Consider the following 27,573-nt stretch of genomic DNA (forward strand, 5'->3'; position numbering starts at 1 on the left):
TCCAAGGGAAGTGGTGCTGGCTCCTACCCTGGGGGTCTTTAAGAGGAGGCTTGATGCCTACCTAGCTGGGATCATTTGAGCCCAGTTTTTTCTCCTGCCCAGGCAGGGGGTCGGACTTGAAGATCTACAAGATCCCTTCCGACCCTACTTCTATGATTCTATGAACTTGACATACCTACAGCCTAAGTTTTTCAGAGCACTTGCCTTTACAGCACTTCAGATGTTTGAAGCATGGCTTCAAATCAACTTCAGTTGCAGCTGAACATTCATTGGTTCTTCTAACTGGGTAACAACTGCCCTCAGGAAGTCATCTACTCCCATGACATGCTCCACCTGAACCAGTGATGCTAGACTTTTTCTCCACAGCGGGCTGGATGGGTAGTGCCCAGTCCATCCAAGGGTCAGATCAGAACAGGACCTATGCTTTAAAACCCAAAATGTCAAAAACCCCAAAACTGTTATTTGATATTTACAGGTGAAACAAGATGTTACTGTTTCCTTGGGAGATTTACAACAAACAGGACTTTAAATAAAAATGTTCACGTGCAATGTTTGGGTGTTTGCCTTTGTTTTAAAAAGTGAGAAGACTAATATTTTTCTTTTTATTACTGATTTTTTTAAAGGAAGTGTCAAGATATTTAAGTTTTCAGTTATATCCTCAGAGAGCTGTGTAACTTTAGTTTCCTCTTGCAACAAAATCCTCTTCAGACACTGAACCACAAAACCATTCAGTTGCAAAGGAGCTGAAAAATTCCAGGCAACCTAATGAAATGTTGTGCCCTTCTTTTCTCCCCCAGCACTGTACTTTGACCTGTTTAGGATTACAGATATTGAAAATTCTGATAAATGCAGTGGTTTTCTGAGCAGATACCTTCAGCCTATCCTCTTAAGTCCTGGTTGTACCTTTTGTTCTAGGTTAAAGCAAAATGATCACAATGTTTCTGTAAGATGACTGTTTTTGTCTTTTTTGAAACAATATAACCCATGTTTTACAAGCCATGCTAATTATCAGTAGCTGGATTTCCCCAGAGTACGGTACTCTACAGATCCAGTTTTGAAAGGTAAGCCAAAATCATGTTGACCCCAAAGCCATTATAACAGTAGCAGCAAATAAGATCAACATGTTTAGATGGATACACACTGTCCACTAAATTTTTACGGAAGAAACCATGCTGCCTGGCCCCTCTGCATAACACACACTAAGAGTAGGGGTAAAAGGATTTATGAACTTATTCGGCTTGGAGAGAAACTCCAGCTACTGATAAATGGCACATTTACATGCCTGAGAGCTGAATATTAGGGTTGTGAGAAGCTTCCATAGCCAATCTGATCCGATTCAGTGGCCAAATCTCTAAATCTGAATCGAATCAGGAGACCCATTAATCTCTCCGAATTGAATCAGAAGCCTCTGAATCGATTCAGAGAGATTTGGCCATAGACTGTACAGACAGGCACTACATAGTGCTGGCGAGAACAGCTGGGGGATCAGCTGGATAAGCCCTGGTTTGAGCCGGTAGTCCTGGGAGAAACTGTGGCTCATCCGGCTGTTCCCCTGGCTGCCCCCTCACTGGGGCGAGGCAAGCAGTGCTAGCAGCCCCGAGAGAAGCCGCGAGGGCTGGGGGGAATGAACAGGGTATTTCCCCCAGCTCCTCAATCATTATCCCCAGCCTCTGCAGCTTCTCCCAGGGCTGCCAGAACTGCCTCCCTCACCCCGGTGGGGGGGTCAACCGGGGGAGCAGCTGGACGAGCCATGGCTTCTCCTGGGGCCGCTGGCTCAAGCCGCCAAGGCTCATCCAGCTGCTCCCACTGACACTGCCTGCCTGTATAGACTATGGCCAAATAAGATTCAGAACTGAATATCTTCTGATTCAGCCAAATTGAATCAGGATAGTGATCTGAATCACTGTCCCTCAGAATCGCCCAATCCAAATCCAAAGCAAATACTTTCCATTTCGCAGAGGCCTACTGAACATTACACCTAGTTTTTGTTTCAGTAAAAAAACCCAAAACCCAGAATATTAAAAAGCCAAGGTAGAGAACTACCTTAAGATCATTCTGTTTATTCCCTGTGTGATTGTTTTTTAATGCTATGCTAAAAACTGCTTAAAAGTACTATTAATCTGTATAAAAAAATGCATGTTAAAAAAAAAAAATCAAAAGAACCTGCCCCTTCCAACAACTACTATTCTAGTTTCACACACAGCACTTATAAACTGTCAAAGAAAAATGTCGTTATCAGGTGTGTCAAAGAAATGGCTGTGGGCAACACTTCCTGCTTTGCAGGTGCCCAAATATCACACGCATTCTTGCTGTGGTGGATTCTATCCATGGTAACACCAGAGGTTTGGTTCTTGCCAGGGCCAAACGACAGCCACAGCTAGAAACCCTGCCACATGCACCACTGCTGCAGAGGGAGGTGTTGGTATGGTAGCTACTGCAGTACACCACTGCTCAGTGGTGTGCAGCTAGTTACAATGGCTTTGGACAATGTGAACAGTAAGCTGCAGTAAGCACACCAGCACCTCTGCAGGAGCAGCACTGAGCCTGACAAGGGGGCGCAAACCCCACAAGCAAGCTATTTCTGCCTGCTCCTCCACTGATGGGAAGACAATGGGACAGATGATCCACCTCTTCAGATCAAATGTTGACACCCTTCATCTACATAGTGTTCTCTCAATTTTGTTTCTATCCCACATCCTTTAATTCACATTTTCCTTTTTCCCTGAGACATGTAGCAAGTTAGAAGACTAAAATCATGAGCCCAAAAAGGGATGTGAAAGAAGAGTATGTCAGCACCATAATCTGGTAAAGCTTTGTAAAGTCAAGGCACTTCTGCCTTCCTCATAGCTGCTAGGAAGTTATGATGCTAGTATTTCTTAACAGGTTTTTACACAACCAGTTTGAAACTCAGTTCTTGTAATATCAAGCATCTGATAAACTTGCTCCACACCCATGCCTGTTGGCAGCTACAGAGAAAAAGGACTTTCCTACCCTGCCTCAATGCCAGTTACTTCAAACTTCTGTTGTGGGATAGAGAATGCTATTCTTGTCTTCCAGAGCTTCTTGGTTGTGGCTGCAGCGGTTTTAATCCGCCTCTCCCACATCCAGCTTCTAATTATGCCCACTACCTTCCCACCAGTAACTCCACGACATATTTGTCAGTTTCACTCATAAAAGAAAGTAATAAAACTTACCACAGTCTTATTAGTTTCATCCTGCTGCCAGATAAAACCTAGAGTTGCACTAAGGCACTGGAACTGTTTGTAGGCTCAGGAAGATGAGCTAAAAATAGCTTGGACCCAGTGCTAGGCAGGGAATGTTGTCACTTGCTACTGAATCTATCAAAACTAACTGCCAAAATGGTTTGGCTCTATGGTAGGCTGAGTTCCATTGTGTGCTTCAGGCAGTAATTCAGCCCATTTTAGATGGAAAAAAATACTCTCATCTCCCCAGACTTCCAGCAATTACTGAATATAAACTGCATTTTGAGAATTTACAAGAAACTGCTCATTTGACTTAGGGTTCAATTAAGAACTAAATTGTGACTAGGTACAGACATTCAAAAAGGCCAAGGCAGAATTGATCAAAGTTATGCATGTTTCTGTAAGTAACGGAGTTTAGATGGGCATGTGTTGTTCCATTCACTACCCAACCTTTGATGGGAGGGGCACATCTTAGACCAGATTTTGCCATTTTTAAACCAGTCTGTGGCTGCATCCAAATGAAAACAGCCATGCAGTACGTGGTGCCGCAGACATGTCTGTGGCACCACATACCACACATGCAGCTGCTCTCTCTGCATGCCACAAGAGGGTTTTTTTGGACCCCTGGATATCTAGGGGTCATAAAAACCTGCACAAAAAAAAGCAAAAAGCAAAGCAACATGTGGGGACAGTGTCCACCATCCAAAACTGGAGCCTGACTACCTGGAGCCATATTCCAGCTGCCGACCAAGCTCAGAGCAGCAAGATCGCCATTGCTGCAGCCCCCCAACCCTCCCCAGTGCCACTCCTGCTGGCAGGAAACATAGCAGGGCAGGGAGCTGCTTCAGAGCCAGGCTGGGATCTTACAGTGGTGACAGCATGGTTCAGAGTCAGGGCAGAGCTACAATCTGCAGCCTATATGCTCCGGACAGGGGCCCACAGGCAACAGATCACAGCTCTACCCTGGCTCCAGACCATGCTGTCACCACTGCAAGGAGCTGGGGCAGAGTCATGATCCACTGCCTGCACGCTCCTGATAGGAGTATGTAGGCTGAAGATCGTGGCTCTGCCCTGGCTCTGGACCACACCATCACTGCTGCAAGATCTGCACCCTGCCAGTGTTGCTGGGGTCTCCATGGAAACTGGCACCAGCCCCATGGGCAGAGGCTGCCGGGAAATGAGTCCACTGGCTGAAATTCACCACTCAGATCCACCATTTTCCCCACCTTGTATTACTGTGACTTAAGTAACTTAGCCAGCTATAGCTCCTCCACAATTAACTGGTGTAAAAGTTCTTTTGGTTATACTAACCCAACTAGGAGAGAAAATGAATACAATTATATACCCAAACAAGCTTAATTCTACTGCTAACATCACATAGAAAACTTAAAAAAATGGAACCTTTAAAAATTAATTTATAATTTAGTATGACACCAGAAGTGTCTTAGTCCCATCATCACTGCATGAAACTATTACAGGACATTACATTCACGTCCCCCACCCTGCACGGGCTGGATCCGAATGCAGCACCAGAAGCAAGCAGCAACTATGGGGGTTAACACAACTGTTTCTCACCTTCCTACTACATATCTCCAGTGGGGCTCCATATTCTAGATTTCAGCAGTAGGGCCCACCCCCAAATTTCTAGACCCTTCATGAGCCCCACAGCCCAGATGATGCAGCACCACGGGCCACATCTGATCCACAGGTCATATACTGGACACCCCTCGTGTCTCTGGGGTAGAGCAAGGGATGTCTTGCTACTCTAATTGTGCACAACTTCCTGTAATATGAGGGTTTCTCTTTAAAGGGTAATCTTCAATCTGAATTTTCAGTGTTTATAACACTTGGTTTCAGAATATTTTACAACCGAGCTTAAATTATTAAAACTTTTTAAAAATTGTAAAAAATAAAGTCTTCTGCACTTCATTAGATCAGTGGCTTTTACACGTCATCTCTCTCTCCCCCTCAATATTCTCTCAATTATTTTCTCTGTTTATTTTTCCCCACCACTGTCTCCCTCAAGGGATATGGGGACAATTTTACATTAATGAGTAGCAGCAATGACTGGAGACCCAGTTTGCAAAATCTGGCACTGCCTGAAAAATCTACACAAAAAAGAAAAAACTTACTGAAAATAAAATGCTGGCTCATAAAATGGGGGGGGGCAGCCCATTCTAGGAGTAAAGGGGGGTGCTTGAACGACAAACAGCCCGAGACAACTCGCAGGCAGCCCCTAGAGGCTGTGACAATGGAGCAGATGGAATGGCAGAGCTGGCTTCGGCCTCCCATCATTCTTAATGGGCAATTGGCTAACTGGAGGCAGTCCTGCTTTGAGCAGGGGGTTGGACTAGATCAGTGTTGCCCAACTGTGCTGCAGCACAACGATGTGCCATCAGAAACGAACAGGCGTGCCGCAGAATTTTACCACGGCAATGAGCTACAATGAGCTCATAAGTATGGGGAATACCTTAACAGGTGTGCTGCAGAAAACTGTTACTAATGTAAAGTGCGCCTTGGATTACAAAATGTTGGGAAACACTGACCTAGATGACCTACCTGCTCAGGTCCCTTCCAACCCTAATTTTCTATGACTCTATGGTATTTTAGCTTATTTAAGGGAAATGGAAGTATAAATATCAGGCAGGAGACAGCCATTTACACAGAACCCAGTACTGAGCATCAAGATTTTTTTTTCCTCCCAACAGAGCCTGGAGAGCTCTAGGCAACTCACCCTTCTCTCAGCAGCTATTTATTTGCTACTGGTGGAACACAAAGGAGATGGGGCTGTGAGTTTCCATGTGTACAGCATGAACAAAAGGACATAAGGACCTTTTCTTTTTCCATCTCTCTCAAAGATACCTGTCAGTGTTAATATCCTTACCTACTTCATATTCCCAGGAGATAGGAGAAAGTCTAAACCAAATTTGGTTGGGCCCATAGGTTGAGTCTTGATAGCTGGGTTTCTTGCAGGCCAGACAACCTACAAGCAGTGTTAATCACTGGCTGCTTGAGCTACTGTTTCAGCACAGGTCTGGAACCCAGGGAATTAACGTCACTGCTGCTCACTCTCCCTTTTCCCTTGCTGTCAATCTTAGTCACCAGGGCCACTGAGAAACTGCAATTTCTGAAAGGGGAAGAGGGAGGCACTAGCGGCATTAACTCCCTAGAAAACAGTATCTGGCTGCCACAGGGATGAACACAGCCACCAGAACAGCTCCATGGAGGGGGTGTGGGGTCCAGTCTTCAAGAAGCCCCACAGGCCAGATACCTCGCCTCTACAGGCTAGATATGGCTCAAGAGCAACATGTTTCACATCCCTGGTTTAAACTAATACTAATAATGTAGTGGTGGTGGTGAAGAATTAAAAGTATAACTATCTACATTCAGCTACAGTAGCTTTTACTCTAAAAGCAGCTCTGAATTACAAAGATGTATAAGCACCATCAAACATCTACCTTAAATACAAAAGAAGATACCATCTGCTTATGAAATTGTTTAAGAATTTTAGGGACCAATAGACCCACCAGCTTTCAACTGAATCAGTCTTAACAAGCCCTTGCTTTTACGAGAAAATTAAAATTTCTCAATACCAAATGAAATGCACCCAAATCTTATTTATATGAACAATTTCTGTACACAACCACAGATGTATTCCTTATTACTTATATTTGGGGGGCCTGTGGTATGCCAGAAAATAAGACATGCATCTTGTTTTTGGGAGGGCAGAATGGAGAAAATAGGTTTTTTTCAGAATTATGCTTGCACAGAGCAGGGACAGCCCAATTTTCAGTTGACTTGCTTTCTCTTTCTTGCTTAACTAAAAGCTGATACCCTAACTGCTACTGAAGGCTAGTCTCCCTGGATGGATCTACAATTCTGAAAAAGAACTGAAGTGTTTCTAGAGGTGCAAAGCAGTATGAGACAGACCAGGAACAACTAACAGACAGCAAAAATTGCCAAAAGAAAGGTTAATTTGATTAGTGGAAAGCATTCAAAAGGGGAGCTGATTGTTCTTTGCTCCACCATTGTTAACAATGAACCAGTAAGACAACAGACTCAACTCCTTGAATAGTAAGGCCACTGCTGCTGTACTGTGGAGCAGGAATCAAAGTACGGTTCTTCTATTCTGGGCAGAAAATCAGCTTAATATACACACCCCAGTTTTGGGGGGCTGATTTTTGGGAAAAGGTTGCATGTGATACGCAAGTCAATACAATATATTATGGAGCTTATGTCACAATATTATGCACATAGTTCAAAGAATATTTAGGATAATTTATTTCATTTATATATTAGTTACCTGAACTGAAGGTGAAAATTCTTGAGGTTGCCTATTAGCAGTTTCTTGGAAAGATGTCAAAGTAGAACTTTCTGCCTTGTGGGTCACTGAACTATCAATTCTAAGAGAGGTATCTGTCCTATGCGATTGCCATGTCTCTTTTCTATGATGAGATTCAGTAGCTTGCTCATCTCCAAAAGCAGCCCATGAACAGCCTTCTTTCTGCTCATCTTCAAAAGCATTCCATTCTGCAGTTTGATTACTACCAGCAGAACTGAAGTCTGCAAAATCGTCAGAGTCCTGGAAAATAACACACTCATCTTGTGGTTTTGGCACTGAATCAAAGTCTCCAAATTCACTATTGCTACCGTTTGCCAGCTTAGCAGTACACTGGACATACAAGCTAGAATGGGTATCGGTTACTCCACATTCTGAAGTATCTGAAGTCTGACATAATTCAGATTGATCTAACTTTGTTAGCTGTTGACAAACAGTATTTGTATCCCTAAAATCACCAAATTCATCAATTGGTTCACTGAAACATGTAGAACGCTCAGAAGATTCTTCTAAAGTCACATTCATAGCCGATTCTTGAGTACTGATAATAAAAGGAGAAGATGTACCACTGGCTGTGCCAAAGTCACCAAAATCATCTTCATTTGTTTCACTGCAAGACACAAATTCACTGCTGCTTTCACCATTCTTTACATCTTCAGAACTGCCCAGAAAATGTTCTTCTGCAGGATCATGGCAAGAGCTTTGGACTGTACTATAGTCAATACTTTCTGTTTCTGAAAAATCTTTAGACCTAGAAAAATCTTTGCCATTTTCAGAGTCACAACATTTTCTTCTCCCGCTGTCCTCTGCCTTTTCAGTAGTGCCTGTTGAGCTCTCAATTGCCTGAGGTATGCTGGAAATTCTATCATCACGTTCCAGTGCTGTAGAGTCCTGCTCATAATTATTAACAATTTCATTAACCACAACACTGACTTCTGATATGCAAGCCTGCTCATCTTCAATAAAAGTTTCGCCACATTCACAGCTTCTATCTGAAGTTAGTTCCTTCACAGAAATTCTTTCAGTCACTCTATTTATTATATTGTTTTCCTGAACATTCAGTGCTTCTCTTTCATCAAGAGCATTGCATATTTTATGTCCTGTTTCTTCTAAGTGGTTTGTTTCTTGGTTTGAGAAAGTAGCAAAGTCTGCAAAATCTTCAGCTGGGCTAGGCACTGAGTCTAAACTCAACTCAGTGCTATGAGTGCTAACAGTTTTTAGTCCCTTTGAGTCACTGATGCTGTCTAGATCTTCTGTTCCCTGGGGATTTACAGTATCCAGTGCTGCAAACCCATTTGTTAGAATCTCTAGACATGGGAGTTTCTCACCATTACAAGCACCTATCTCCTGATCTGGGCTTCTAATTTTCATGTCAGTTCTAAAGCCTTCAGAGGAAAAGGCCTCTGTTTTTCCAATATTCTCTCTTTGTTCCTCTGTTTTCGTTACATTTTCCAGACTTTCATCAAAAGTAGTACCTGATGCTCTAGACTTAGATTTTTCTTTGCTGGCACTTGTTGCTGATAAAGCATAGAGTTCTTTAGAGGGACTAGAAAGTTCTGCTATGCAGTCTTTATCTTTACCATTTCTGACAGAGGTAAAGGCTGCAAGGCTACCTACATTGTCAGAATACTCATGAAGTGGCATAAAATGGTTAGTGGGTATAAATTCCTCCTTTGAATTACTGTAGTCTGGTGCATCGAAGTCAGCAAACCCTACACCAGAAGCGCTACCAGAAAATCCACCAAATTCCCCAAATTCGTCATCGCCGTCATCATCAGCTCCATTGTCTAATGGTGGAGGGGATGAAGAATACATTCGAATGACATCTGGTTCCATTGTTTCCTTTTAGAATGGTAGTTTATTCCTGTAAAAGAAGGAAAAAGTATATATACAGTTACTTTTCTGATTATTAAAACTGGAATTTAAAATGCACTTGGAGTCTGATAATAAAGTAATATGCAGATAAAATAAGTTATTTTGCATGTTCTATTCTTTCACAGTTCACTTTAAGTTTATAGGATATGGGTAAAGTTATAAAAAGGCAAATGGCTGTATCCTAACATCAGATATCTGTAAGATGCCCTAGACTGCACCATATTTATCTCAATGCTCTAAAAGGAAAGCACCTTATGCCCTTCTTAAAAAAAAAAAGGAGAAGTTAGATAAAAGGAACTGTTGCACAATTGCTAGCTATGATCTATTTTCCCAGGACTCAGTGTCTTCCCTCTCCAATTTCTAGGCTTCAGTTAGGTGTTATTGTCCATAAGACTCTACAGTTCTCAGCCTACATGCATAACCCTCCCAACTACTGCATCCAACACACTTCCATCTCAGAAACCTTCAACTAGGAGGTGCTGCTATATGCACATTAAAGCCTTGTGCAAAATAATTTTACTATTAAAGTTAAGGTTCAAAAACAGTCTTTAAAAGGAGTCAAGTACAAGCTACTAAACCATAGAAAAAGTCTGATGTCAAAAGCTCCAGCTCTCATTCTAATGTTTTCATTGCCTAGATACTTACTGTAGGAGATAACACATTTAGGATTTCATCTTTAACTGTTACTAATATAGCATACTGTTTAAGGCATAGATTGAGAATTTTGCTTTCACATGTAGCTTAATTTTTCTTCCAATACTGTCAATGTTTCTAGTAATCATTACATTTAAGGGCACACAACACTGTAAGTTACAAAGCAACTTTTACAAAAGCATTATATAGGAGGTGTAACATTTAACAGTCACAAATCATGATCTCATTTTACTTTAGGGGCTGGATCTAGTCAAAAGCACACCAAGATACTTATTACCAGTAGAAAGAAAAATGGAAACACATCAATGAATATTTCAGCTCCTAGCTAGAGCACTCACAGACTTTGAAATAGTCTTACTAAAGATAAAATGATCCTTAAATTTCATTTCAAAGCCTTTTACATAGGTGGCCATAATACAACGGCAAGCAGGGGTCTTCAGCTGCACCACACAAACAACAATGAACAGTTCAACCTGTGTAAATAAGCAAATGGAAGTTTTCTAAATACACTTAACATCTTGTGAAATACAGTTTAACAATCTTAAGATGGTAGGAACCTCTGCTTTTTCTCTCTTCCTGAAAGTGAACATTTTCAAAGTGCAGTGTCTCTTAAAACTCTTGCAAAACTGGTTCAGTAAAGACCCAAAATTAGGAAGGGAAGTAATGTGATAATTAACAGTGTTCTCTGGAGTATACCCAACTACTGACCCTTGCTTTGGCCTGCTCAGTATATGAGACCTGGAAAGACTACAGGAGTCCCTAACTTCTAGAACTGCTCAGTTCACCAAACCTGAAGTTTTTAACCTTCTCCCTTTGTAACCACAAGACACACCATTTCTTTTTCATGTCCCAATTTCAAAATTGTTTTTTGGCTATAAAAAGATTGTTTTTAACTGTAACAATGAAAATAAGTGTGTCCAGATTACATTAAGATTTTATAAATTTTAAATCTATAGTAAAAATAGCAATTTATATGAAGATCTGTGCTACAGGGCAGGAGAGGCTACTGTTGCTCATTGTCAGGTGACAGACAGGCACTTGTAGGTGCCAATTCTGTTTATCCCAAATTATATTAATTGGTCTCATCCTGGGAAAAGCACTGCTTAAAAGTATTGTGGAAGGTAACTATATAAAAGGAGACTCCCCAGGCGACCAGGGAGCCTGTGACCAGGGAGGCAGCAAACAGGGAAGCAGTTCACAGGCCAGTCGTGGACAGAAGTACACAGGAGCTTCTGACCAAGACTTCAGGTAAGTGAATGAGGAGGGGGGCTACTATGGGGGTGGTGACACGGAGCACAGCCGGGGCCCCTGCCCTGCTGCTGCCTCCGGCCTGGAGCTCCTGTGAGGTCTCCACCAGACAGGTCCCTTGGATGGGACAGCAGTACCCTGGCCCCCTGTCTGTGGGGGTTGCCTGGCAGGACCTCTGAGGCCTGGGGGTAGTGTGCAGGCCGGGAGTTCCCTTGCCTGTCTCACGTGCTCAGATTGAGGCCCTAGAGGGGCAGGTGAGGGAACATCAGACAGAGGTGAGCAGGCTGTGGGGGGTCAGGGCAATTGAAGAGATTGATGGCTACTTTCATTCTCTGCAGGATAAGACTCCTGGCAGAGAAGCTGCGAGGGAATACCCTGAAGCAGATTTCATAGACATTTGGGTTGGAAGGGACCCCGGAGGATCGAGTCCAGCCCTCTGTCCCAGGGGCAGGAAGTCTGCAGGGATCATAGGATCCCAGCAAGATAGGCATCCAAAAGTGTCTTGAAGGCGTTCAAAGTGGGTGCTTGAACCGCCTCCGGCAACAGTCTGTTCCAAACCTTGGGGGCTTGGACAGTAAAGAAGTTCCTTCTTATGTCCAGCCTGAATCGGTCACAGTGGAGTTTGTGACCGTTGGATCTTGTCATCCCTTGGGGGGCTCTGGTGAACAGTCATTCCCCCAGATCCTGATGAGCACCCAGATAAACTTACAGGTGGCCACCAGATCACCCCTGAGCCTGCGCTCTTCCAGGCTGAATAGCCCCCTTGCTCTCAGCCTCTCATCATAAGGTCTGTTTTTCTGACCTCTGATCACGTGTGTGGCTCTCCTCTGCACCCTCTCAAGCTGGTGAGTGGAGGATAGTCACCTCAGGGGCCAGACCTCTTGCTGCAGACAGCTCCCCCAGTGCAGCTGGGGAACAAATATGAGGCCCTGGCTGCACTGGAGGAGTGTGCAGTAGGGGAAAGTGCACTGGAGGGGCCTGCCCCCATCACTGTGCGAACTGAGGACCAGCCAGGTAAGCAGGAGAGACACCATGTCATCACTATGGGTGACTCCTCATTGAAAGGAAGAGGGACCCATCTATTGCCCGGATGCCATGGCGTGTGAGGTCTGCTACCTGCCCAGACCCAGGATCAGGGATGTCACGGTGAGAATTCCTTACCTCATCCAGCCCTCTGACAACTATCCCATGGTCCTCATCCATTTGGGAACAAATGATGTGGCCAGGAGTAGCCCAGACCATATCAGGAGTGACCGTATCAAGAGTCTCTTCTCTTACAGGTTGGCTGACCTCCTACATCAGGCTTTAAACTAAGTATGACAGGGGACAGAAGGCAGGAGATGGAGAGAGTATAGAATCTACAAACTGCAAGACATGCAGCAGTATACCCCAGGTAAGTACCAAGGGGCACTTTGGGCATCAGCATGGGGTGCACAAAAGGCACCATGAGGAGGGCTTAAGTGTCTCTACACTAATGCTAGGAGCATGGGGAACAAGCAGGAAGAACTCACACTTCTGCTTGCAGATAATAACTTCAATTTAGTGGGGCTAACAGAAACCTGGTGGGACCCTACCCATGACTGTGTGGTACACATTGAGGGCTACAGGTTGTACAGAAGGAACAGAGTAGGGAGGAAAGGGGATGGGGTTGCTCTGTATGTAAATGAGCATTATATATCTACCCTAATCAAAATGGGATCAGAGGAGGAGAAAGTTGAAGCATTGTGGGTTAGGATACATGGAGGTCAAGGGGAAAGGGACTTGGTGGTGCAGGTCTGCTACAGACCACCACACCAAGAGGAAAAGCTAGACTTGGAATTCTTGAGGCAGCTCTCCGAGGCCATACAGTCTAGGGACGTGGCTGTCATGGGGGACCTAAACTACCGACATCTGCTGGGAGGAGCAGTCAGCCAAATCCAACCGTTCACACAGGTTCTTAACCTGCGTGCAGGATCTTCACTTGGTATATGGTCCCACTAGGAGGAATGTCTTACTGGACTTGGTACTGGCTACAGGGAAGGATGGGGTAGGGGAGCTGCAGATTCAGGGGTCACCTTGGGGACAGTGACCACCAATCAGTCATATTTACCATATGGCATAGGGTGGTAAGACAAACTAGTAGGGTGGAAGCGTTTGACTTTAGGAAGGCTAACTTCAGTGTGCTTAGGAGTCTAGTCAATGACGCACTGCAGGATAAGAGTATTGGTGAGATGGGAGTCCAGGAAGGGTGGTCTTTTCTAAGGGAATGCCACATGTAAGTGATGGAAGAAATACGTTTAACAAAAGAAACTAGTCTTGTTTGGGCATCTAAGTTGACAAAAGGTTGGTTGTTCTCTCCTCTGTATACATAACTGAGTGGACTGTAAAAGCAGGAAGTGGTTCTTGAAGGACAAATTGAAAAAAAACAACAACTCATTTATAGTTTTAGCTCAAGACCTCTTAAAACATCTAGCACAGATTGTAGCTCTCTCTGAAAGAAAAAGCCCTCATCAATCTTCAAGAAACAGGATCTTGAGGAAGCTGATTGAGAAGGATATAGAAAAGACAAAGGGAAGAAGGTAGGTTCCAAGAAACTAAATCAGATTCGGGGCGGGGGGGGGGAGGGACACGACAGCTCTTTTTTGAAGACCCAGTCCTAAAAAACCTGGCCAACCAAAAATCAATTAATTACACTGCAAACTCCAATAATATCTTATCTTACTGAAAAATTTAACTTTGTAACAAGTTACTTGAGCAGCATCAAGCTAAACCAAATACTTCTGATGAATGGCAGGATAAGATCTAATGCATAATCCACACAATCGTGCCTCCTGTCATGCCACATGTGCATGGCAGGAGGTATGACTATGAGACTGCGAATGAGATCCCATTGTGCCTTACTGCTGGTGCAGGGGGAGCCTGACCCTGGGCTCCCCCTGCTCTTGCAAGAACCAAATTCCTGCAGCTGGGAGCTCCCTCAGCTGATGGGGTCCACAGATGTGGGAGCAGCCAGTGCACCTTTGCAATTGGGAGACCGCAGCTACTGCAGTCTCCCAGCTGTGGGGTATGTGCCCCCACAGCTGGGTGCAAGCAGCAGCTGGGAGCTCCAAGGCTTGGGGTGCACATGGCCCCCCACAACTGGGAGTTCCAATGAGCTGACAAGGCTCCCAGCTGCAGGGGCTTATGCTACTATATGTGCATATTATAGCTGGTTTCTCTCCAGCTTTAAAGGTGTTATACATTTTTCCCGCACTAACTTTACAGCTAGTCAGAGTTTTTTAAGGCACTGTACTTAATTTTCATGTGTAGCCAGTCTAAATTAATAGTACAATTAAACAAGTAATTGTGTAACGTATAGGGGGGCCTGTGGAACATACTGCTTCCTCTTCACTCTCACTTATTCACTGCCTTCCCCAACATTTAATTCTCTGATTTCTTTAAAATATCCTATTAAAACATTCAATGACATAGTAACTGAAACAAACAGGATGCCTGTAACAAAAAACCTTTACAAAGGTTTCATGTTTGAAATAACAAACTCGTATTTTTTTAAGTTTGTCTTTTTAGAAAGCTATTCTGTGAAATGGTATGCAATTTTAAAAGACAGATACTGTAATCCATGTTACAAGTTGGATAAAAGTCTATGATTTAAAAAAAAAAAATCAGATTTTTTATTTAAAGTCCATTTTAATTTAAATTATAATTAAACTTGCTTTTTAAAAAATAAACCAGCTTAGAATGAAATCTGAATTTAATGAAGCATAGGCTAAGGTATAAATTTAGTATAACATAATCTACTGAAATAAATAAAATAAGTCAGTGAGCCTCTACTCTAGAATTAATTTGAAATAAGAGTAATGTTTTCTGCTACTGAAAATGTAGTAGTCTGAATCTTAGTCAATGCCTTTGAGCAAAACTTTGTTCCAGTTCTATGACACTAAAACAATGTACTGAAATTTTTATAGAGATACTGGTCCATATCTTGCATAAATCAGAAGACTTCTGATGGTATTTCTCCTTCAACAGTATCTCTCCTCCTTGTGTTCATAACCACATAGTGAGCATGATGCCCTTCTCAGCCTACTGATGCTCCCTGTCAACCAGAGGTATCACTGGGTTGTACAAGGTACCGTTTTGCTTTATAGCGAAGGTGTCAAACTCACCTGGCCCACAGGCAATATGAATGGTGCAGGACCAGATCAGACCCACAGATCCCTTCCTCTGCCTCTCCTCCTTTCTAGACGATGCATGAAGTGTTATGTTCCTACTCCAAAGATCTTGTAATTTAAGACATGAAGTGGACCTAAAATGCCCACAAAGTATGAATATAGCAAATGCAAGGTTAGTTCCCTCTATTGCAGGATTGCTAATTACTTAAATCGTGGGTAAATTAATTTGAAAAACAAAAGAAAAATGAACATGGATGGGATTGGTGTGACAGGAGGAAGCAAATGTAGATAGGACAAGTGCAGTGAATTTTGAAGCCAAGAGACTAAGTGGCTATTGCCTCCAGCTCTATCAACACAGGATAGAAAGTCTAGTCAAAACTAGAAAATTATCCAGAAGTCCCTCGCTTTGTCAGCTTCTGGCTTGGTACTCTCAGCATTTTTTCTGTGGTACTTTAAAACTGCACAACAACCTCTTAATCCACACTTTACTCAGAAGCATGCAGCAATACAACAGAATAAGTTAAAGCCCAGTTCTCACAATAAAAATCTGCAAGCAGAGATAGTGAATGCATTAGCCTCTTGGAATTCCAAGACATGGTGACCCAGCAACCATAATTTTGCCAATCTCCATCTCATTTTAGGGCTTAAGCTAATCTAGCTTTATGTAAAAATATATTATTTTTAACTGAATATTCAGTTACTTACAATGTAAATGAGTTTGTATTTATAAAGTGATATTTGAGATTGCATAACATATACATTTCAAAGGAGCTCTCTAATTTATACACATCATAAACAAAAAAATCTGTACTTGCCTAAGTGATTTGAATCCAATATGTAAAAATAATTAATAAGGTAATTTTAGCCACACACACATACAAAGCACATGTGTTAAAAATTAATGGAAAATGTATGCCACTTCTCCCCTCTGGTTAGTTAGTAACTTTTTTTTGCCATGATTGAACTTTTCAATTTAAAGGGACATGTTTCTACCTTTCCTATTAGAATGAGTTTTTAGTCCACAGCATAGTTTTCTCCAAAAAGAGATGTAGGAATCCAAAAACTGTATCAGAAGAAAGAGTTCCCTCTGTCAACCAAACTATTGAATTAAAGCCCTTATCATTCACTCAAACATTTTCATGGTGAAAAGCCAGAGGTCTTACAGAATGACAGCACTGTTCATTAATTCCTTTAGTTGTTAATCCTTGCTTTTATCCAGCACCTCTAATAGAATCTAAGAGCTAGAACTGTGGGTGCATCTTTTGTAATGGAGAACTCTATTCTCAGTTCGAACATATTCTGAGCCACAATCTTGTTCTACACCATTTTGTAAAATAACTACTTCATGCACCCTTAGGTTGGACACTGGTCCAAACAATTAGAGCAATTTAGTCACAAAATGAGACTTCAGCAAGTTTTGTTACAGCTGCATAGCAGCTATGCTGCTCTCAGCTCCTGCAATGTAGTGAAATAGAAACAGATAGCCATGAAGTTTAGAAGGGCTTCTATAATGATCCATCAAGTTGAACATTCTGCAAATTTTACCTTTAAAACACAAAATCAAAAAAATAATGATAAAGCTGTATTCCTAGGGATCATCGATGCTTCTTGGTAGGAAGTGACTGCATATGTCAATAAAACTAAAGAAAGCTAGTTGCATGACTTAAATCCTGTGTTGAAGAGGGTTAGGTTTTAAATTTGAAGCATACCAACCTTTTAACAGATGACTAATTCAAGTCACATCCTTCCCTAGAGCTGGCTACTCACCCAGGCTATACTTTCAATTTAGACATATTCAGTGTAGCTAACAATGCCTTACTTAAACTGATATACGGTCTCCACTATTTTCATAGTGGAACATGACTGTACAGGTTCTCTAAATAATATAAATACCATATATTAGCCATAAAAGACAGTTCTGCAGTCTGCATGCTCTTATGCAGTCTTCCACCTATATTTCAAAGGGATTTGCAACAATGACTTAAAATCAGTCAGTAAACACCAAGCATAACCTCCCTCCCCCCCAAAGTCTCTATTTCAATAGCTGTTACACATAAAAGCTATTTCATACACAGTATGTCAGTAATTTGGACACCAAGGCCATGGCAGACTAATGCTTTTAAAATAATTAACTGTCACCATTAAAATACTTATTTGTATCTTGTTTTTACATAAAACTAAGAGCCATACTGCTGAATATTTAATTTTGATCAAGCTCAAGTATACCAATTACAACTCTTACTTTCCTCTCCTTTTGAGACAAGAATACCTCTCTGGTAAATTAATCTGAAGTACAAACATTCAACAGATGAGTGAAAATTGGAAAGACATAGTGCTACAAGAAACTACAGAGCAATGCATGACAACTATAAATGGTCAAGTGGACAAAGCACAGGTTTAGGAAGTCAAGTTATACCTGAAATTTTGTCATAACATTAATTATTTTTTAAAAGGCCAAACATGACCAGGAGATCTTGCCTTTCCCTGTGCGTAGCAGAGAAGATTTATGTGAGGGAGGGAAATGTTGCGAGTCATGTTCATGTTTATCTATTATTTAGCAGACAAACTAGTATTTCCAATAGTGGCTTACTAGGATGATCAAATTTATAACTAAGTTGCTGTAAAATATTAAACAAAATTCAAATGGTAACCTCATTATTAGTTTAAAAGAGCATTTTCAGTTGTAATTTGTTAGGGGAAGTAATGAAGACCATCACTTGAGAAGTCTGAAAGTAGATTTAAGAAACCAAACTAGAAACTATGTGGTTAGAGATTTTGATGGTACAAATCATATGGAAGAGTTTGAGAGGAAGCCTGCATTAGCAGAGGAACTGATTCAACTGCTAACCTCCTTCTTCCTTTTCAGATAATATTTTCATCCTAGCACTGCAGGGAGGATTGCCTCAATTCTAACCTGCAAGGACACCTTAATAAGAGTTACATTCAGAACCCTCATTGATGTAGAACATTGGATTTTCAACTGAAGGCAATTTTCCTTTGTTATAACTCTACACATTATTGGTCTGCTATGCCAATTTCTTATTTTTTCATTATTCTGGATATGGAATGGAAGCCTGAGACCAGGACTAATTTCAAATCATGCAATGACTAAATGCACCTATATCAAAAGCAGAGAATTTTTTTTACCAGAGTGAGGCATTTGAGATTATGAATAGACAAGAATTCTGGGCTTGAGCATTTGCTTCTATTTTTTAAAGAAATAAATTTTAAAACATGCTGGGCTAGCAATGTGGTAAGAGGAAACAAGCAAAATTATAAGTGCAATAATCACAGAAAAAATACTATATTTAGTCAACTCTAGGATGAGGTTTTCCCCTCCCCTCCCAACCATATCCAAAGTAGAGGGGCAGAGGTTGGAGGGAGGGGTGTTGTGGGGGAAGAGAGAGAAAGAAGGGCAGGAAGCAGCTGTGGCTCTGACTGGCCCCGAGCCTGGGTTGGGGCCAGAGTTAGATCCACAGCAGCCCCCTACCCCCCACCCCTTCTCTTCCCTTACTGTCAGGTGCAGCTGAGCTCTGGCTTGGGCTAGGTTCTACACTACCAAAAAATAAAACAAAACCCCACCACTAGGAAGAGTTACTGATCAAATTAAAATATGTTAATTTGTTTCCAAATTGAATTAAAAAGGCAAATTTTCTTCCCAGTGTTATACTTTACAAGTAAAGCAACACAGCAAGAAGATTTTTTTACCTCTGACAGCCTTGAAATCAATGCTGCTGATTTCAAATCTGTCGCTGTCACAGCAGTAATTCTGGCTCAAAGGGGAGTTCCAGAACACTGTTTGTGCTTGGAACCACTGAACAGTTGAAAGGAATAGTTTTTTCTATCTCCAATAATGTCATTGTCTAAAAATACACACTTAGTCTTTGCTTATAGGTACATAAGCAAATAGCGCATATAATCTTTTGAAATGATCAATACCATTTTGTTTTAATTGTCTGTGGTCTTAGTAAGCTCCAAAAATGATACAAATACTTGCATTAGCAAGCACCATATGTAAAAAGAACATTAATAAGTCTATAAAGGGTGACCACCAGGATCTGGGGGAATGTTTGTTCACCAGAGCGCCCAAGGGATGACTAGGTTGAACAGTCACAAACTCCTGCAAGACCGTTTCAGGCTGGACATAAGGAAGAATTTCTTTACTGTCCGAGCCCCCAAGGTCCGGAACAGTCTGCCAGCGGAGGTGGTTCAAGCACCTACATTGAACACCTTCAAGAGTAAATTGGGTGCTTATCTTGCTGGGATCCTATGACCCCAGCTGACTTCCAGCCCTTTGGGCAGGGGGCTGGACTCGATGATCTCTCAAGGTCCCTTCCAGCCCTAATGTCTATGAAATCTATGAAAGAGACTGAGTTGCTTAAACTGTATGTATGTGTATATTCCTCTCTCTCACAATTTTTTCTATGGAATATTTTCTTGTATTAGACTAATAGTGAAACTGTTTAAAATACAGATTTTGATCCTGTAATTTCCACTGTTTTACTTTTCTATTTCATTCAGCCTGGGTAATAAAATGGAACAGAACTACTCTTTGATAGCTTTCAAACTGGCATTATATATCAACGACAAGTTTTTCAAACCAGAAGTTCACTAAAATTAAAGGGAATATCTGCTACAATTAGGAACACTTATATACAATCCAAGTTTTGCTCATAATCGACTAGCATATCCCTTTAAACAAAAGCAGATTAAATTCTTCATCCTAATCTGTAATCAAGTTGGTTAAATCTCTTAAAACACTACCACAAACCTGAAATTTATCATTCAAACAGTGATCTGCAACTACTGACTGTGACCACCATAAAAAAAATCTAGGTAATTACCCATGTGTTAGCACTGCTGCCTCCAGTATAAGTTACTTATTCATATAAGACATGTAAATATTACCAGAACAGCAAATCTGACTCTGAAGAATTTCTATGTCATTTGAAAACAGCTTTCAGCTCAGAAAGCATGATTTTTCAGGGGAAAATTAAGACAAGTTGTTTATGTATTCATTTTTAATTAAGACAACAAGATGTTGGATTATGCAGCATTAGAATGAGGTTACACTAGGTCAACTGTTCTTGCATTTATTTATAGAGCAACATGTTTTGCTCCATGTCTAACAAAACCTTCAAATTTAACATACACTAAAGTAAAAATGGGTCCAGAAGTCAAAGCTCTCATCCAATAGGTTCAAGTTTGGTGTGTGGAGTACTGCAATGATATCTATAAGAGCAAATACAGCTGATACTCCTATCACTGCTACAATTCACTAGTTTTTAAGCAAATAAATATTATATTCAATACACACAGAACAGGTAGACAACACATATCAAGCAAAAATACTTCAACTGGCCCAGAAAGAATAGATTTACATCATTTATCTTTTATCAGATGTTATCTACAGTTGATATATTAAGACCATTGTAGTGCTTGAATAAATCCAGTACTTGAAATAATGAACTCTATTTTCCATTGTGTTCTAATGGAAATGTGAACTTGAGGTATCACATTTCCTTTTCCAACTATGTGCTTCAGAACACACTCATGTGAATGGAGTCAATTGCCTTCCTTCTATTCCTTCAGAAGAGGGATTCTTTCATATAAGGGATCTAAATTATTTGTTTCACAGAATCATAAATATAAGTGACTTATTAGGTCACCTTGCAAACATCCTTGCCAATAAAAAAAATGTTCTCTTCAGTGCCAATCCATACCTTTAATTTATTTATTTTTATTTTAAAGAAAATTCTACTAGAAAAAAATGCCAATTTCAAAAAACAAAGATACTATCCATGACCAATACAGTGTTTGCCTTGAATATAGAAGGAAACAGGCATTTTTTTTTTTAAGTATCCAAAAAAAATTCTTTCTTCTCAAGATTTTTTTTTTTTTTTTTTTTTTTAGAAAGTACCCTTTTGAACAGGACAAAAAGATATTTTCTGTTTACGTTGATTTCAACACAATGAAAAAGTATCATTTAAGTGGTCAAACAGGATGCAAAAAAAAAGTCATAGTACAGAAAATTGGATTTGGTAAAAAACCTCCCGAAAATCCATAACATGAACAGACAGATTTGGCATTAGTTTCTTTATTTTTAACCCACTAAAAAACCCGTTTTTTTCTAACCCAGTAAAAGGTAGAAAGAACTTTATTTCTACCCTATTTCAAGAGGGGGAGGGCAAAATTAAACTGCTATCTATCACCTGTCTAGTTTGGGAAACGCACAAGTATTTGGAAAAGAACAACAAACAAATAATAAAAACTCACACATATCCACAGGAATGAACTTGTCCAAAGTAGATATTTAAAAAACTGGACACTAGCATATCAAGCCAGGAAAGCAACTGTTATGTTAAGATGGAAATATAAAGTTATACTTTTGCTTAATTTAACAGAAAAAATGAAGTCTGAAAACTTCATTTTTTAAAGTTTGCAATTCAATTAAATTAATACATTTTAATGTAAGATGTCAGCATCTGACAAAACAGGCTGTCACTTATGAAAGCTTATACTTTTCTGAATCCGTTAGCCTTTATGTGCTACCCTGTGCTGCCCTGCCTTCTACCTGATGTCAGATTGATATAACTAACCACCCTATGGGAAAGAAAAAATCTGCAAGAGGGAAAAAAAACATGGTACCAAGAAGAGCCATACAGTTTCCTTATCTTTATTACTACACAAAAGCACGTGTTAAAAAGCAACATCAATTTACTAACTTTTGGAACAGCCATAGACCTGAGCAGTTAAGACAATATGAATGACAGTAACTGCAGAGCCCTACCAGCACAGTCTGAGCTACTGCAAAGTGGGAAATGGAGAGCACAAAGTCGGTGAGCAATCATGCATGTGGTGTATTTATATCTCCCTCCCTGTGTTTCTTTTTGAATGACACAAAAGAAAAGGAAATTTTGAAGTCCAGTAAACTACCAACTTCTTCTAAATTCTATATGTATTAAATATAATCCAGCTACAATGACAGCTTAGTCTGGAAGTTTGAGTATTGTGATATTCAGTAATTTTAGATACTGTCCCCTACAAATAAAAGTTGCCTACTGCAGATTCAGACAACTATTTGATATATTACTAAATAAATACAAAAAGCAAACAAAATACAAGCACACACAAGCAACAGATTTACTACTGGTTTTCAAGAATAGCATGTAAAACAGGTCATAGCATTGCGTGGAATTTATTTTTCCTATTAAAAATGTAGGAGTTTTGCTATGCCTTTAGGACAATATAGAAAACAGACACACAAAAAGAGAACTCCAGTTGTCTATTGCATATTTCAGATCAATTTCATGTGCCAAGGAAACACCAAAAACAATATCATGTGTTTTACAGTCTCCTTATTGGACATTTAAGCTGAAAGTCTCTCTAGCTACAAGTGTTAAAATAGCTTCAACCTGCCTAAAGCTCTCACTTTCATTATTTTAGTTTCACATGCAGAAGATAAGGTCTTTAAACAAAAAACAAACCCAAAAAACAAAAGCAACAGCCAAAGTCATATCCTTTCTTTCTCCTACCCATAAGAAAGTTAATTGTGTGTTCTTTTAATTATATCTCTGGTTTCATATACAGAAGATATTACACTGAAGAATTAATAAAACTCCTTATAACACCACATCCTACATATAGGTTTGTGTGCACTTGCAAACGTGCTCACAGTATAACCCAGCCTTTTCTCTGCTTTTTTTCCTAGAAGGCTAACTGGTTTCTGAGAGTCTAGTTCATAACAACAACATGTCTAGAGAATAAACGAAGAGGAAATAATCAGAATTAAAGGTCAATCACCAAGGACAATCCCAACAGCAATTTTTAAATCAATATTCCACAAATTCACTTTCCCATGAGCTCAACAGCTGAAACTTAGTAGTAACCTGTCCTGTGTTTCTGTTTAAAACCATAGGAGTAAAAACAACTTACATCAGCAATACAGTACAACCCCTGCAGTGAAGTTAGTCTAATAAACAACTCACTGACCAGGTCCCTTGAAACAGGAACCAGGTCTTGCGATGCAATGAAATGAAATTGAAACTTTCAGAAGTGGAACAAGCAGGAAGGGCCCCCCGCCCGCCAGCAATCAACTACTTGTCTTCAGTTACCACGGCTTGTGTTCAGCTCTTTAGTCAGCGATCACCTCCACCAAGAAAATACATTCCGGTGGAAAGGGCCACTTCCCAAAGTGGACTCGGGAGCCAGAAACATGGCAATGACGATAACAACAGCTATTGTGATGATCATAGAAAATGAGGGCAAATGAGGGCTGTAAGGGACCTCAGGAGGGCATCTAGTTCAACCCCTGCTCAAAGCAGGACCAGCCCCAACTATATCAGCAGTTCCCAATCTGCGGTACAGGTATCACTGGAAGTACGCAGACAACCTGTCAGTGGTACATGTTAACAGATTTAGTATAATTACTTTATATGACAAAAATTTGCTGGTGATACTTAAGGTTGTATTGTTTTTAATTGGTGGTGCACAATCTGTCAGAGTTTGGGAACTGCTGGTCTAAATCGGCAGTTCTCAACCTTTTGCACCTTACACCCAGGGCCATCCCTAGGGGGTGTGAATCAGGGTAATCACCCTGGGTCCTGTGCTTTGGGGGGGCCCTGCAGAGCCAGGCAGAGCGGCCGCAGTGAATCCACACTGCTGCCAGCTTCACATCTGGCTGCTCAGCACCCCCCTCTCCCCGCTCCACCAAATCTGCCCTGGGTTCCTCACATCCAGGGGCGGGGCCCCACACAGGCTGATTAGCTAGCCCTGGGCCCCACACCCTCCTTGCGTCGTCTCTGCTTACATCCCACCAACCATTGTGTCAAAAACCCTTGGTCCCACCGTGATAAAAACAAAACCCCACTTTTCCCAAGAATTGTATTTTTATGTTTACATGCATTTTAGTATTATATTAATCATGCAAATTTTCAAACGAGTTGAAGTCCCACCTACGCGACCTTCGTGTCCCACTAGCTGAGCCACACTGCTCTAGATCATCCCAGCCAAAGCCATGTCTAGCTGGGTGTCAAAAACCTCCAAGGATGTAGACTCCATGACCTCTGTAGGTAACCCGAGTTCCTCACCACCCTCCTATGGAGAAAGTTTTTCCCTTATATCCAACTTAAACCTCCCTCACGGCAACTCGATCCCACTACTCCTTATTCTGCCATCTGCCCCCACTGAGACCCCTCCAGCCCCAACAGTGACAAGGGCGATGATGCCATTAGGGTAATAAAAATTAGATGATCACAGCAGCTGCAAAGCCAACAGCCACCTGACACAGACACAATAAGCAAGGTCTCAGGTTAGGGTTCCCACACAGCAGCACTTGGCCCATTTCCCCCAGTAGCCAAACAGCCCCCCGGGGCTCGTAGCTACCCCTGCCGCCGCCCGGAGGGGTCCCACACCGGAGCCAGGCGGCAAAGACCAAGACCGGGCCCCGGCCCCGGCGCTGCACACCGAGCCCGGACCCCGCCAAGCCCCGCCCGTGGCGGGTCAAGCGGAAGGGCCGGGCCTGCCTTGCCCACAGGACAAGACCCCGCGCCGGGCCGGGAGCAGCGCCCCCCGGTGGTCCGGGAGCAGAGCCCTCACCTGCGGCCTCCTGGTGGGGCGGCGGGACCGGGCATGGCGGGGCCGGGCGGGGCCTGGCGGGCGGCCGCCGTCAGGGGGACGCCATGTCCGAGCCCCGGGCAACAGGAACCGCGTCGCTCGACCCCGCCCACTCCGGCCCGCCCCGCCCCCGCAGCCCACGGGGCCCTTCTCCCAGCAGGCCGCGCGGCGTCGCGTCACTTCCCGGGAAGCCCCCGGAGGAGCGCGGAGTTTCCACCATCTTGGAGGCGGGCAAGCTGGCCTCTGCCTCAGGAAGAAGGCAGGGGCCATCTTGAGTTGGGGCAGAAGGGTTCGTTTGGCCGGTGGGACTCGGCGGAGTGAAGCCACAGCGATGCCTGAGCAGCCATGTTGGCATAGGGCATTCAGCATTCCCTCCCCCGCTTTTCTTGGGGGCGGAGAAAGCAGAGTGTGGGGCCTGGGTGGGCAGAGGCGTCCCCTCTCCCACCTCCACCAGGGGAGAGGGTGGGAGCCCCTTAGGGGGGGTACCCCTGCACCCCACTCCATAAAAGGAAAAACTTCTTTAGACTCTGAGCCCCCAAGGCCTGGAACAGACTCCTCCCAGAGGTGGTGCAAGGGCCTATTCTGAACACTAAAGAAACATTTGGATACTTAACTTGCTGGAATCATTTGGCCCTCCCTGACTTCTTGCCCCATGGGCAGGGGGCTGGACCTGAGATCTTAGGAGGTCCCTTCCAGCCCTAATGTCTCTGAATCTGGAAATGTGCCCTGCTGCAGCCGCCTCAGCCCCATTAGTCCTGTCCCAGCTAGACTCAAGCATTCAAGCTCCAGAGGGGCCCAAAATCAGGGGAGCCGTATGCTTGGCAGGGGGGGGGGGTTGTTTTTGTTTGCTGTGTCTCAGTGTTGGAGCCCCTTAGGGTCATATTTCTGAGCTTTTCTCTGGAAACTGCCAGGCTAGAAAGGTCATTACTTTTAATCGGCAATCACGGGACTCTGGAAGCTGGCACTTCATGAAATACGCACCATGTACTCAGAGACTGAAGGAGCAAGTGCCTTGCCCAAGCTTGTAAAGAAAGGGAGCTAAGGCCCAGCCACTTGTTTATAGATTCATAGTCTGTTCGGGCTAGAAGGGACCTCGGAAGATCACTGGGTCCAGCCCCCAGCAAGGTGCTCTCCAGTCTCCTCTTGAAAATGTCCCAGGCAGGTGATCGCACCACCTCTGGAGGGACCTTACTTCACAGTCTGGACACCCTAGTAGTGAAGTAGTTTTTCCTAGTGTTAAGCCTGAAACAGTCTTCTAGGGTTTTGTGACCATTATTCCTACTTTTCCCCAAGGGTGCCCTGGTGAATAGTTGTTCACCAAGCCCTTGATGTATGCTTCTAATGTAGTGGTAAGCTGCTACCAAGTCCCCTCTCAGCCTTTTCTTTTTCAGGCTGAAGATTCCCAGATCCCTCAGCCTTTCCTCGTATGGCTTGTCGTGCAGAAAGGTTCGCTTTCCCTTTCTTTATGCTTACCAGCCTCAGTCACTCCAACCAGACAGAGTGTGGTATCTATTGCAACGAAGCCACTACAACCATTAGTGCTGACCGCTAGTTTAAAGCCAAATGTTTTGGGAGGGTGAACCTTGGGCAGCTGTTGGGGGAGAAGGATTGTACTGTGTGTCTTCTCCCAGTCTCACACTGCATTTTTCCTGCAGAAAAAGTTACGGAGTTATAATAAAGGTTGGGAGTGGGGCCACAAGAATTAGAAGGGATGGGGAACGACTTCCACAAAGAGTTTGAAAAGAGGGAGAACATAAAGTATAATGGATGCGAATAGGAGGAGACATGGTAAAAATATACAACATCATGAAGAGCAGAGAAAAAGTAAATTGGGAGCTTCTCGTTACTTGTCTCATAACACAATAACAAAGGGGAAAATTCAAAACTGATCAAAGGAAATGCTTTCTTGCACTACTCATGGTTATCTTGTGGAATTCATTGCCCTCAGATATTGCAAGAGATCAAGAGGTTATCAGGGTTCAGAAAGGACTGGAGATGTATATAGATAACAAAACCATGCAGTTATAAGCCCTTGAGCATCAAAGCATGACATTAGCCCCTCGCACTTTGAGGAAGGTTGAAATTCATTGGAGTAAGTTACTCTGCAACTCTGTTCTGAAGTTCTCTTACCCCTTTCTCTGAAAAATCTGGTGGTGGCAACTGTTGGACATGTGCCAGGGATTAGATAGGCCACTGGGCTGATCCAGCAATTCCATTTCTGAAATCCTCTCTTTATTTGGGGAAAGTCAGTGTTTCACTGTCCAGCTTGCCGCTTTGTCACCTCAGGGCAAAATGCTTAGGCCCCAGTTCTGCAAAGCACGTAGTCCTATCTGACTGAGTGTCCTAACCAGGCAGAAGGCCAGGTAGAGATACACTTTATAGACAAAATAAAGACGATACATAGAGAGCCCAAGCTTTCATGAACTCAAGTTCACTTAATCAGATGCACAACTTGTGACAACCCGCAGGGAGCTCAAGTTCAGTTTGGGAC

The 27,573-nt window shown here is 42.4% G+C and overlaps 1 protein-coding gene across 4 annotated transcripts in view; it reads right to left on the minus strand.

Annotated features, from left to right (window-relative positions):
• The window catches only part of AFTPH (aftiphilin), a 60,946-nt gene extending 35,772 nt beyond the window's left edge, over positions 1 to 25,174 (minus strand). For 2 of the 4 annotated variants that reach the window (XM_019549177.1, XM_019549176.1), the window contains exons 1-2: positions 25,065 to 25,171; positions 7,507 to 9,406 (exon numbers count right to left, since the gene is read on the minus strand). In XM_019549177.1, coding sequence (XP_019404722.1) covers positions 7,507 to 9,378 — 1,872 coding nt within the window. In that variant the 5' untranslated portion in view covers positions 9,379 to 9,406; positions 25,065 to 25,171. Of the gene's footprint in view, positions 1 to 7,506; positions 9,407 to 25,064 lie in introns of all 4 variants that reach the window. The other 2 variants (XM_019549178.1, XM_019549179.1) reach the window with 1 other exon arrangement.
• Between the last annotated feature and the right edge of the window lie 2,399 nt (positions 25,175 to 27,573).

The sequence above is a fragment of the Crocodylus porosus genome, unplaced genomic scaffold (assembly GCF_001723895.1).
Source record: "Crocodylus porosus isolate Cpor-Errol unplaced genomic scaffold, CroPor_comp1, whole genome shotgun sequence".
NCBI classification, from domain to species: Eukaryota; Metazoa; Chordata; order Crocodylia; family Crocodylidae; genus Crocodylus; species Crocodylus porosus.